The 13,724-nt window shown below is 42.7% G+C and overlaps 1 protein-coding gene across 5 annotated transcripts in view; it reads right to left on the minus strand.

The window, feature by feature from the left end:
• NCK1 (NCK adaptor protein 1) overlaps positions 1 to 13,724 on the minus strand; it is a 55,452-nt gene that overhangs the window by 17,964 nt on the left and 23,764 nt on the right. The window contains exon 1 of one of the 5 annotated variants that reach the window (XM_029616223.1): positions 6,934 to 7,057. The exons of the other annotated variants lie outside the window; for them this stretch is intronic. Within the exon in view, the coding sequence (XP_029472083.1) occupies positions 6,934 to 6,967 (34 nt within the window). The 5' untranslated portion in view covers positions 6,968 to 7,057. Of the gene's footprint in view, positions 1 to 6,933; positions 7,058 to 13,724 lie in introns of those variants that run through there. 5 annotated transcript variants of the gene reach the window in all.

Below are 13,724 nucleotides of genomic sequence, written 5' to 3' on the forward strand. Positions count from 1 at the left end.
GTAGGGATTGTCAATGTGGAACCTTGCATTGTGTAGCTATAATTTGGGTTTCTCTTCCCTATGTGCCTCACTTTGCCTTTGTCCACATTAAACGCCATCTGCCATTGGAATGCCCATTCTCCCAGTCTCACAAGGGCCTCTTGCATTTTCTCACAGTCCTCTTGTGATTTAACAACTGAATAATTTTGAATCAGAGAATACACCATCATAGCAGAAAAAACCTAATTGAATTCTTTGCTTCGTATTGGGGAGATACCCACACTGGAAATATAGGGAACTGTTATTTACCCTTTCCAAATAGTACTACGACAAGAGGACATTCCATGCAGCTAATAGGTAAGCACATTTAAAACAAATATGATAGAATATTTTTTTCACTCAGCACAAATTACACTGTGAAATTTGTTGCCAGAAGAGGTACTGAAAGCAGTTAGCATAGCTGGGTTGAAAAAGGGTTTACACAAGATCCTGAAGGAAAAGTTCATAAATAACTATTAGCCATGTAGACTTGGAAAGGCCACTGCTTATCCTTGGTTATAACAAGAAGGACTGGACCTATTTTTTGAGATTATCTGGATTGGCCACTGTCAGACACAGAATGCCAGGCTTGATGGAAATTTGGCCTGAATCAAGATGGCATTTCTTATGTTCTTAAGGAGTATGGTACAACTCTCCTTTTCCACAATTCATCCTTGATCCTCTCTCAGGATCCTCCTGAGCTTTAAAACTGTTGCAGCAGGCAATTGAGAGAGAAAGAGTAAGAATGCACATACCCATTTGCTGTGGCTGCTGTTCCTCCTCATGTGCTTTCTTGCTGAAGAAAATTTTTAAAAAATTTGCCCTCGAATATCCTGCTAAGCATTGTGATGCATATAAAGATCTTAGACATGCATTTTGGGATCCTAACCAACTGCCAGACTTTCCTGTTAAAATGTAAGTTTCTTCTTCTGTGCGTTTTACACCTGAAGAGTTTAGTTCTGTTTCATCATTTGAAATAAATGATAAATGGTTTCTCTCCCTTGTTTTCATTTTTATTTCTTGTTGGATAGTTTCTTTTTGTATCAGCTTGAGATCTGCTTGATACTGGATGGAGAGTTTTGGTTAGAATTTCTAATAATTTCTATTGTCTCTCCTTTTATTGCAGACCTCTTCTTTGAAGTTTGTACACATTGTTGTTTTTTCCTTTATTGGTTTTATTTTGTTAAATCTCTTTTGATGTGTGGGTGATCTTACATGTACCATAAATGTAAACAAACAGAAAAGTTATTAAAACTCTGACTAGCATACTCCTTCCATTTACTCTCTCCCTCTCCCTTAATCTGTTCGAAAATCTATCTTTAGTCTAGCATAGCTTTGTGAAGCTTCACTTATTCTGAAAATGACATTGCTATATGTGAGGTCTAATGAACGGGAAATCTACAATGATTAATGATTTGATTGAAGAAAACTATCAGGTTAATATTCAATAAGCCGGCTAGTTGACAAATTATCTGGCTGAAGTTCGCCACATAAATTGTCTCAAATATTCAGTGGGATAAATATCTCACTGAATATACTCTCCTAAAGTTATCGGGCTACATGTAGGAGGAGCGGGAGAGGTGGGTATTGTTGATTATACCCGGGCCTCCCGCGTGGCAGGCGAGAATTCTACCACTGAACCACCAATGCGCATAGTTTATTCCAGTGTACATGAGGCCCTGTCCCCAATGAAGGGAGAAGGCATAGCAGGCCGGATGACCGTTCCCCACTACCAAAGAGCAGAACCTGCTCACTTTGTGGTTGTGATGGGAGGTGAATGGATCCACAGCTGCGGAATAGGTGGGCTGCCTCCGCAGGGTTGAGAGACCACTCGTGTGGCTGGAAGGACCGACTGAGGCGGTCTGTCAGTATGTTGAGGTGACTCGGGTAGATAGGTCGCCCGCAGATACATCTCTTTGGAGAGGACCCAGTTCCAGACCTGTACTGCCTCTTGGCAGAGGAGGAACAAGCCCATGTCACCCTGCTTGTTGATGTAGCACATCGCGACATGGTTGTCCGTCCTTATCAGAATTTGTTTGGACAACAACTGATCCTGGAATGCCCATAAAGCGTACCGTATTGCCCAAAGCTCCAGAAAGTTTATCTGGCAATGTGTTTCGGCGGGGGTCCAAAGGCCTTGAGTGTGGAGACAGTTTGTGTGGGCTCCCCACCCTTGAGGCGAAGCATCGGTGGTGAAAGTCACCTGTGGCAGCACTGGCTGGAATGGAAGTCTGCATTCCCCATTGGGGAGGGTTTCCCACCAAGCTAGAGATACCCTGAGAGGGTCCATGACCCTGATTGGAGCCTCTAGAACCTGAGATGCCTGCTGCCACTGGGAATGCAAGGCCCACTGAGGGCTCCGCATGCAGAGGCAGGCTAAGGGAGTCACATGGACGGAGTGGCCCAGCAAGAGACAGGCTGGCACCCTCCTGCTGTTGTGTTGTGGACGAGGATGGCCAGCGAGGAGAGGGCAATCGCCCAGTCCCTGGGCAGAAAAGCTTTCGCTTGTGCCATGTCCAGCCTGACGCCTATGAAGTCCTGCTGGGAGGACTGGCAGAGGTACGACTTGGGGAAGTTGATTACGAACCCACTGTCTGCAGGGACTGCACCATCAAGGCCAGAGCTTGTAAAGCCCTGGAGAGGGAGTTGCTCCTGACTGACTAGTCGTCCAGGTATAGAAACACATGGACCGAGAGACGCCCAAGGTAGGCGGCCACCACCGCCAAACATTTGGTAAAGATGCAGGGGGCTGATGCCAGCCCAAAGGGAAGCACTTTGTACTGGAAATGTGCATTCCCCACCACGAAGCAGAGGTACATCCTGTGGTTGGGGATAGTCGCAGTTAAACATCAAAACTTTGTAAACAGTTGTGATGGCAAAACCGAACGACGGTATATAAAACTCGATAAATAAAATAAATAAATAAATATGTGCGTAAGCCTCCTTCAGGTCGAGGGAGCAAAGCCAGTCTCCTCTTCGGAGGAGTAGGATCAGCATACCCAGAGAGACCATTTTGAATTTTTCTCTTAAGAGAAACCTGTTCAATGCCCTGAGATCGAGAATAGGGCACATGCAGCCATTCCCTTTTGGAATGAGAAAATACCTCGAGTAAAACCCTTGGCCCTGCTGATGGCAAAGGACCAGTTCCACCGCGCCCTCTGTGAGGAGAGCAGAGAGTTCCATTTGAAGAACGGCAAATGGGCAGATGAACCCCACATTGGACATGGGGGAGAGGTCTCAGAGCTGGCTGAAATGCAGGCGGTAACCCTGGCGGAAAATAGAGAGGACCCATTGGTCCAGTGTTATCTCTTCCCAGCAACCAGCGAAGCCAAGGAGTCTGCCGCCGACTAGGGGGATCAGCCGTTAGGGGAAATGGTGAATAAAATAGAAAATGTCATAATGCCTTTGTATCGCTCCATGGTGAGACCGTACCCTGAATACTGTGTACAATTCTGGTCGCCGCATCTAAAAAAAGATTTAGTTGCGATGGAGAAAGTACAGAGAAGGGAGACCAAAATGATAAAGGAGATGGAACAGCTCCCCTGTGAGGAAAGACTAAAGAGGTTAGGACTCTTGGAGAAGAGACGTCTGAGGTGGGATATGATAGAGGTGTTTAAAATCATGAGAGGTTTAGAATGGGTAAGTGTGAATCGGTTATTTACTCTTTCGGATAATAGAAGTACTAGGGAGTACTCCATGAAATTAGCATGTAGCACATTTAAAACAAAAATCGGAGAAAGTTCTTTTCACTCAACGCATAATTAAACTCTGGAATTTGTTGACAGGGGATGTGGGAAGTGCAGTTAGTGTAGCTGGGTTTAAAAAAGGTTTGGATAAGTTCTTGGAGGAGAAGTCCATTACCTGCTATTAATCAAGTTGACTTAGAAAGTAGCCACTGCTATTACTAGCATCATTGGTATGGGATAGACTTAGTTTTTGGGTACTTGCCAAGTAGTTATAAGCCTGGATCGGCCACTGTTGGAAACAGGATGCTGAGCTTGAAGGACCCTTGGTCTGATCTAGTATGGCATGTTCTTCTGCTCCATGGATTAATGCATCTACAATGTTAAGAGTATGTTTAGATCAGGGCTTCCCAGACTGTGGGTCAGGACCCCAAATGGGATCACAGAGCCTTTAGCTGGTGTCACAAGTGCTTCAAATGTAGCACTCCAAATGCCAGAAGCAACAGCATTCGTAGTAGAAGGCAGTGTGGGGCCTGTGATACAGCAGGTATTTGCAGGCCCTGCAGTGACCCTGCCCTTGCATGAATTTCCATGGTACTAAGCCCTGTGAAAGGAGGAATCAGGGCTGCTATAGGGGTTGCGAGTTTGCACTGACTCATAAGCCCTGTGTTGACGTCATTACTAATGCTGCTGCCATTTGCAGATCACCATAGGCCTTGGAAGCAGCTATGAAGGGAGGGGAGAACTAAATGTTTAGGGGCCAGTGGAGAGAGTGTGTCACACTGCTTTCTCCTCACCCACCACTGACCCTATCCAAGAGAAAAAAAGTTGCCACTGTCATCAGCCTTCCCCTCTCATCTCACCAGCTGTCATCCACCCTTAGCTTAAAGAAAAATATTGCTGACCCTGGATGGGGAGGATGCTTGAAGGGAAGAATCCGATGAAAGTGGGGTTTAAAGGTCTGGATCAGCTGAAGAGGGATTGACTGTAGAGGGTGAGAGATGGGGAATGCAAGCAGATCAACTGGGAGATGAGAGAGGGGATTAGCTGAGGAAGAAGTGAGAAATGTTGGGAGGGGGGTGTGAAGCTGGGAGGTGAGAGAGGGAAAGCATGACAAGAGGATCCATTTGGGATCTCTAACCCTCAAGACAGAAGCAGTTGGTGGATGCAAGAGGGATCAGCTGATTGAGCAAGGAGATCCTCTGAAGGGGGTGGAAGCTGAGAGAGAGCATCAGCTGGGCTGTGAGGAAGGTGAGATTAGGGTGATTGTTGGAGGGAGAATGCACCCCTGATAATTTGTTTGGATCATCCTCTGGAGTTATATGAATTTAAGTACTAAATTGGAGTTACATTGGCTAAAAAAGTTTGGGAAGCCCTGGCTTAGATGATCCCATCACTGAGTTTAGCTCAGCCTGCTGAGACTTGAGAGAGGGTATATTCAGTAGCAGGCCCAATCTTTTGGAACAACTGTGTGTCATAATCTAATCGCAGACGTTTCACAAGAAGCTAAAAATATTTTTGTTTCATCAAGCTTTTGTTTAAACTGTTAAGATGGTACACAGGTTTTTTTTTAGTGCTGTTACGCAGGAGTTTGGAAGTAGAGTCCAAATCTGAGCCATGCAGGTCACAATCTATTTTTCTATATGGTGTGAGGTAGAGTCTAAGAATAATGAAGTCAGTTTAATTTTGTTTTTTATTCTGTGTTGTTTTTATGGCATTTATAATTGTTTTATTCTGTATGCTGCCTTGAGCTGTACATTCAAGTGTGAATTACAAAATTTTTTAAATAAAATAAATAAATATCTAGATAAAGTTACCTGTATAACGTTAGCCAAGTATATTCAGTGGGTGACTTGTCCTACTAAATATTCGGCTCAAGTTATTTGGGTAATTTTACCGATAGCTTTTCCACTTGCCAGCATACTGAATCTGAACTTCCAAGTGTTTAGTTTGTACAGTGCTATATAAAATGTTCTACATCCTTGTGTGCAAACTGTTAAGCATATAGGTACAAACACACAACCAGTGAATTGTGATATATGTCACTAAGAGGGGGTAAGAGCTTTACAATGGTAGATATTAGAAAAATCACATCCAGCAAGATTCTGGATGTGATTCCCTGTTCAGAGCTAATAATGGAAAGGTGAGCGATTAATCTGAATAATAATAAATACAAAAGTCAACAATATCTTTCCTTTCAAAATCTGCCTAATTTACTGTTGAATAGGTTTACTGATGCAGCCATAACTGCCTCCTCTGGCAAAATGTATGGGATTCTGCAGAGTGAAGAATCCCTTTCTCTGCAGTGAAATTTATTTTTCATTTGTCTTGTTCTGTTAGCTTCCCCTGTAGTAAAAAGATTACCTGTGAACTCTTTACAGGTCGCACTGATGTGTTCAGTAGTAATGTAGGTGAGATTTAAAAAAAAAAAAAAAAAAAAAAAACCTAGAGAAAAGAAATGTTAAACCGAATAGATTTCTGGTAGGTCAACCAAAACATACCCATAAACGGAAACCAATTAACTGTTAAAAGAATATGTTAGAAGATGGCAAGCATCCACTTTTAATTATCTTCTTTCATACTAGAAAAACACCAACTTGTCGTTTTCATTTTTATTTGTATTTGCTGTCTAAATCATCATGAAAACAAACCAATTCTAATTCAGATGCATTTCAGAAATCTTAAGTACCCTGTACCAAAATAGAGCAGGTTAATAGTACTTAACTCCTCCTCCAACCCGTAGGGACTGTAGCCATGACATAATGCTTTTCCAAAAGGCAGACAAGTCGCGGCAGAAACTAATCAAAATAGGTTTTCCTCACGTCCAGGTCCTAATAAGAAAAGTCTCCCCTCTTGTCTGACCCAAATTTTGGCATGACATATGCTACAAATACTTCTAGCTCTGCTTCCTTTTCATTTTATCACTTCCTGTCTGAAGTCCAGCGTGGGGAGATGGGGGTTCTTATTCTGTTAGTAAAATTCTCACTCTTTCCACACCTGGGCAACCGTATGAAAGCATTATTGCTCTGAAGCATACTCTCAAAAGTAACAACTTTAAAAAAAAAAAAAAAAACCCACTGAACTGTGATTTTAATAAGTGCTTTTCTCTTATATTTCTACCCGACAGTAATAATCTCTATTTAAAAAAAAAAAAAAAAAAAACCACAAAACCCAGATTTCATTCACAGTTGAAAGAACAGAAAAATGAAACGTGTAACTGGTCAGAACTTACTAAGGAAATGTTTGAAGAGGTTCGGAAGATCCATGACAAGAAACAGTTGCTGTCTTGCAGACGTGTTTTCTTCCTGGATGTTACTCTGTCTCAGGATTAACTCTGAATCAGCTTCCTGCAATTACTTTGTTAAAGCTAAGAATGCCCCACCCCAGTCACATGACTCAGCCACTGCACAGACAAAAGGGCAGGCTTCCCTTAGGCTTTTTTTCATTTCAAGGATTTTTATCAAGGAAGACAAGAGAACCTTTTGATCAGCCTGTTGATCTTTGCTTTGCTATAGCAACAAGGAATAATCATTGATTTAGATGGAGGATTGGGGGAGAGGAAAACTGTCAAAAGGAGGAATCCTTCCCATACACAGAGCACAGAAGTGAGGATTTCCTAAAGAATAGGATTCAAAGCATTTCTTGTATAAACCTGCACAGTACAGCCCCGTGTAAATAACCAGTTCTCACGGTCCCTACAAGTACTTAGCAAATGAAGCCTTAAAAAACAATACAATTGTTCAAAGCTTTATGGACTAAAGTTAAGACTCTAATTTTCCATTCAATAGGTAACCAATGGAGTGCCAAATGTATAGAGGTGATATGCTTGTAACTGCAAGATCCAGTGAGAACTCAAGCAGCTGAGTTCTAAACTATTTGCAAGGCTCTTACAGTGAAAGAGGGCCAACCCAAATATAATCAGAGCCTGGAGTACTGTATGAAGTGTGGTTTAATCTTCCAGAGCCTGAAAAAAGCACTCCACACCACAACCTTCACTTGAACCTTTGTAAGAAAGATAGTCCGAAATCAAACACAACTTTGAGATTACAAACCTCGTCTGAAATTGGGATACTATATCCTTCAAATAGGAAGCTGCATGAAAACCCAGAAGATAAACTGCTAATTCAAATGATTTCAGCTTTGTCTACACATTTAGGGCTGTGTTACTTGTAAGCCAGCTTTTGATAGGAGGTAGACAGAAATCAATATTAAAGTAATATTAATTTCAGATGAAACAGGAAAAAAAAAAAGAACTGAATATCATCTACATATAGTCTATAATACAGACCTAACCTGAGAGCAGTTTACAGAGTAGCCTCAGATATATATTAAATAATGTAGCCAAAAGTCACCATTGTAGCACCCAGGGCAAAAATGGAAACCAGTTAGAAATCTTGGTGTTGTATCTGACCTGCAGTAGTTGGTCAGCAAGATAGGACTGACATCAAGCAAAAAGTGTCCCCACAATGCCAATTTCAGAGAGCCAAGATACCATTACACCATGATCCAAAGTATCAAAAGCAGCTCTAGTATATTGTCAAAACTACAACGAAAGGCATCCAAACTAGAGATCATTAGGACCTCTGTACTATATTTAGGAGGAAACAAACTGATATGGATCTCAGATGTTATAGCGATCCAAAAAAATCATGGTTCTTTAGCAAAGAAGCCTCAATCACCTTAGAAACGATTATGATTGAAGAGATTGGATGAAATGGACTGGTCAAGGTTTGTTTGTTTTTTTTACATAGAGGTCTTCTCTTTAATAGCAATGGTAAATAGCCTTTTGATAGAGAAGCATTGGCTATATGATCAGCCAAAGCCTTCATCACAACAGTGTCAAGGGATTAAATGGATAGTTTCATAGCTTTTAACTATGCAAGTCATTTCCTCATGAGAAATTAAATCAAATTATTCCCATTTCAGCTCAGTTATCTGATGCTGGATTAACAGTTTAGGGGGGGGGGGGGGAGGAAGATACAAATTTAGCGCTCAAGTCAGTAATTCTATTTTGAAAAACAGGATGCAAATGAATCTGGGTGCAACTTGTTCAGTGATCCAGCTTGGTTCACCAGACTTATTAGAACAGCTGGTTAAATGAGAGACTGACGTAAATAGCTCATGAGAGCCGGTGGCGAAAGCCGCTTCCAGCAGCCCCCGCCGGCGAAGGTGGATGAACGCACACCTGTACGTGCCATATGGGTGCTCAAGGCAGTGAAGGTGCATGAGCGCACGCAGTGCGTGACATAGGCGGTAAAACAACAGGTTAAAAAGGCGATAATCGGGGCGCGCGTTACTGTATGGGAGGGAATAGCTAATCCGATCGTTTACATATCATATACATGCCACGGGCGGAAAGGGTTTCCCGTTGATTTAAAGAAGCGGTAAGGATGGGTTAAAAGGGATAGTGAATCGCAGGTTGGACTAATGCGGCCAAATTGTGAGTAGAAAGCGGGTTAGAAGCAGGGTAACCGTGACCGCACTTTACTGTATCGGCCTGACAGTGAGCAGTGTACAGAAATATTTGTTAAGCAATTTTGCTTTTTCCTCATCAGCCTCTACATATTCCTCCCCTTCACGACTCACAGTGTCACTTTTGCACTTAACATTAAAAAAAAAAAAAAAAAAAAAAAATCTCATCCCCGTTTTACCATATTTGCTATTTTTCATTTATTTGAATTTTTGCATTCCTGACTACTTTCTCATCTTCTCTTAATTTTTCCAAATATTGTCACCCGATTCCTCTTTCTGTGATCCCTTGTAGTTTATAAACACTAAACTTTTCTCCCTGCCTTTTCAACTACTTCTTTAGAAAACCATAATGGTCTTTTTTGCCTCTTCCCTTTATTTACATGCCTAACAAAAATTATCAGTTGTCTATATATCATTTCCTTTTAGCTTTGCCTACTGCCCTTCTGCTTACCATAGGTTTGGATTATTTGATTTAAACTGTTTTATATTTTAACTATTTTGTGTTTCATATTTATTATATTATGATTTTGCTTTTATTTTTAGATTTATCATTACAAAGGCATATCAATGACAAAGAAAAGGCAAATCAAGAGATATTTCTGCAATAGAAATACTTATTAAAAAAAAAAGAAAACAAAGTTACAATTCAGAAGAATGCATAGCCTTTGTCCACAATAATAAGAGGAGGAAATATAGGCATAAAGGGAGCATTACCATAAGAAATCAGTGGAAAACAAGCCTAACTTGCTACAAGGTCGAGATTCATAATATATTTAAAACACCAGCTAGAGGCACTGAAATTAGAGAACTCTTCTGATCTAGGAAAAACACAATTGTTCAGGAAAAAGCAAATTATATCTATTACCAACATAAGTAATAATAAATTTACAGGGATATCTAAGCAAAAAAGTGGCTCCCAAAGACAAAACTTCCTGCCGCATGCAAGAAATAATTTCCTTCACTCGAGTAGATTTAACCACATCTGGATAGATCCAAATACATTTCCCATAAAAGAGCATGAGCTTTATGAAAGTAAAATTTCAAAATCATATTTAAGACCTCTTCAAAGACAAAAGAAACAAAAAAAAAAAAAAAAAAAAAAAGAGTGTCTTTCTTCAACAGAACTCTCTAAAATAGCAAACACATCCAGTGGTAGATCAGGAATCAAGAGCTGACCATTCACCTCTCTTCTGCAAGAAGGCAGAAAATAAACTTTACCAATGGGCAGACAGATTTCATCAGGCAATCCTAGAATTTCAATGAAATATTTCTTCAGAGAGTTTCCTTAACTGGAATTCCTGGTAGCTTCGGAAAGTTAATAAATCGCAAGTTCAAACACCTTGAAACATTTTCATCTTGTATTAATGCAGCATTTACAGATTGAATATCTTGCACTTGCTTTTCTACATTAGCCACCTTTAACTCAATCCCTCGGAGCCTTTGTGAGTGAACCTCTCTAAGCTCCGAAACGGATTTCACCAGCAACCCAATATCAGAGGCACAGTTCGTGGTAGCCGAATCCACTCGCACCAAAACAGACCATAGGAGTGTCTAAAGAGACTTCAGCAGGTCTTACCAGAGGTTGTAAAGGACCACTCAGGAGAGAAGTTCCATCTCACACTGCAGTGCTTCGTGGAGAGGTGTCCGATTACAACATCTCTCCATTTCCTCCAAAAATGCTGTTAGGTGAGCCAGCCGAATCTACTCTGCCAATGGCCCCTCCCACCTTAGCAGCAGCTGCATAGTTATCCTGCAACAGCCTTGGCACCGTGCTATCTGAGATGCCCGGCTGAGGCAGAAAAAAGGCGTTCACAGGGACTGAGAGAAATGTCCAGTGAATCCAACGCTCCCTTGATGGAAGCCGCAACTCACTGCTCTCCCTCTTCACCCAACCGGCTGAGGATCAAATCTAGGGTGCGCTGGCTGGGGAGAGCTACAGGCTCAGAAGGGAACTGCCTGGGCTTCTCTTTTCACTTTGAAGGCATGATAAAAAGACAAAAACAAGAGAGGTAAGGAAATGCCGGCACACAGAGCCTAGCAAGCTGCCATCTTGACTCCTCCGCCCGCAGTGTTGTCTATATAATGATGTTGTTTGTTGCAGTTGGACACTGCTGGCGAGATAGTGGACCCTTGGGCCGGCCTACCTAGAGTGACAGGGCAGGCCGGGGGCGGAGCCACAAGCTGAAGGTGTTCACCCAGGAACCAGGAACCCCCCGGGAGGAGCCCGTAGGGCACCGGGTCCGCGGGACTTGGTATTGAGGCAGAAAGTCCAGGAACTCAGATAGGCTAGACCGGGACCAGAGCAAGCAGAAAGGAAAGGAAGTCCAAGGTACCCGGGAGACAGGGACCGGCTGTACAGGGCCGAGGGCCGGCTGAAGGCAGGGCAGCGGGCAGCAGCGGAGTCTGTAGTAAACCGGAGGCTGAAGCAGGCTGTAGGCTGAAGTGGAATCGGTAACAAACCGGAGGCTGAAGCAGGCTGTAGCGGAACCGGTAGCAACCGGAGGCTGAAGCGGACGCAGGCCGAGGTCAGAGGCTGGCTGCAGACTGAAGCGGAGTTGGAGGCAAACCGGAGTCGGAGGCAGGCAGCAGGCTGAAGCGGAGCCAGAGGCAGACCAGAGTCGGAGGCAGGCAGCAGGCTGAAGCAGAAGTCAGAAGCAAACCGGAGTCAGAAGCAGGCAACGTGGAGATCACCAGGAACACAACTAAGAACAACTATGGAGTTGTGAACCTCGTTGCAAGGCGATGAGAGAGAGTTTGAGCGCCGGTTATATCGGGACTTGGGCGTGACGTCACCCGCACGGGCGGGGCCAGGCTTCCGGGGGTTGAGCACTCAAGACTGGCGTCCTCGCGCGAAACAGGAGAGAAGCAGGCACGTAATGGCGGCCGCCACGTGGAGTGAGAGAAGCCCCCGGGGTCCGGAGCGGACGGAGCACGGTGATTCCTGAAGCGGAGGTAGGCAGGTTTGGGCCTCAGGCGGAGGGAAGCGGTAGAGACCGCAACAGTTGTTATTAATGTAAAATTTGGAAGCCCCCGAGAACACTGGATTATGCAGCCTACAAGCCTGTAAAATAAATAAATCCAGACAATTTCAGTACACAAAAACATTTTTTGTTGCTTCTGTAACAAATGGCTATTAAGGCCAGATCCTTTCCAAAGACAGTATAAGTGACTACAATTATAGATATGGAAAGATGTGGTAGAAAGTAAAAATATAAACCCGAAACACATACTATGTATGCAATGCAGGAGCAGACTTTATAACATGTGAAGCACTGCCTCCAGTGATGGCCTATTTAAACTGAAAGTTATGCCATATCACTCCCAGAGCTGACAGACATTCTATAGCCTCACACCCAAAGATAACACAGTAAAGGTTGCCAGGTCCCAGGGAATACATGACAGCAGGCCTGGTACAAAAACATCTAGCTGCTACATTGAAATGTAGTCCCTGTAGTGACATGTCCTTGAGTGTATAATATATGTGGGTTTCTACCACCTTACTGCTGGTGTCCATTTTCCCTCTTCAATGAAAATCTCTGAGGAAATATATTGTTACACTCGTGACATGTTCACAGCTATACTGTATTTATCATAATTGTTCTGTGAAGCAAAGGATAATGGCTGCTTAGTACTTCTGCCTCCTCAACACAGACTCTGCATGGACATTTCTTAGATACTCTACATGTGCTGGGTAAGGCCACATACACAAATCCTTTTGATAGGCCTCAGAATACTGCAGTTCTTAAAAAAAAAAACAAAAAAAAACCCCGAGAAGCTATGCTCAAACATTTTTATAACCTGTCCATTTGGCATCAGACACTTTATACTTAACTGTAACATAACCAGACTATTCTATAGCTATAGTATAAGAGCAAATGCTGCTGATCAATACTTAGCTGGAGGCTTTCTGCCAATTCAGCAAACCTGCCCTCTTCAGTGTACCCCTAATACAAACGTTTTCACAGAGCCACAAGTTATGATACACATGGCTAACATGAACACACGAGTGCTGACACATGTCCTGTGGCCAATGGCTCCTATACTTGTACCGATTCCCACCAACCTAAGGCTGTACAGAACATACATCAGGTAAGCCGATTATGAATGGATGTATCTGCACACAATTTAGGACAGACTGGCATTCATACATGTGACTTTAACCACTTAGTCAAAGTTATAATTATAGCCCTTTTTTTTTAGAAGTGAAATCTGTAGGGTATTCAGAAAGGAGTGTAAAGGAAATGAAAAAGCAACATATCAGCTAGAGAAAGAGCCCCTTCAGGAGAGCAGATCGCCAAAGCCTCAGTGATCACTAGGAAAAATCTGGGTGTTAGCTACCTCTCTAGGGCCTTTTAATATCCCAAGGTTCAACTTTTGCATTAAAGCAGTGCTTCCATAGACAGTCAGGGAGTCCTGCAAAAATTAAAATAAGGCAAGGACAGAGATAGCTAGCTGCAATGGAGGAACCACTCGGCAATGATCACTTCAGTGATTTAACAAGGTTAGGATCTGTATTCACAGGCAAAGTAATGCATGATGATTTGTTGACAA

The sequence above is a fragment of the Rhinatrema bivittatum genome, chromosome 9, assembly GCF_901001135.1.
Source record: "Rhinatrema bivittatum chromosome 9, aRhiBiv1.1, whole genome shotgun sequence".
In the NCBI taxonomy this organism is placed as follows: Eukaryota; Metazoa; Chordata; class Amphibia; order Gymnophiona; family Rhinatrematidae; genus Rhinatrema; species Rhinatrema bivittatum.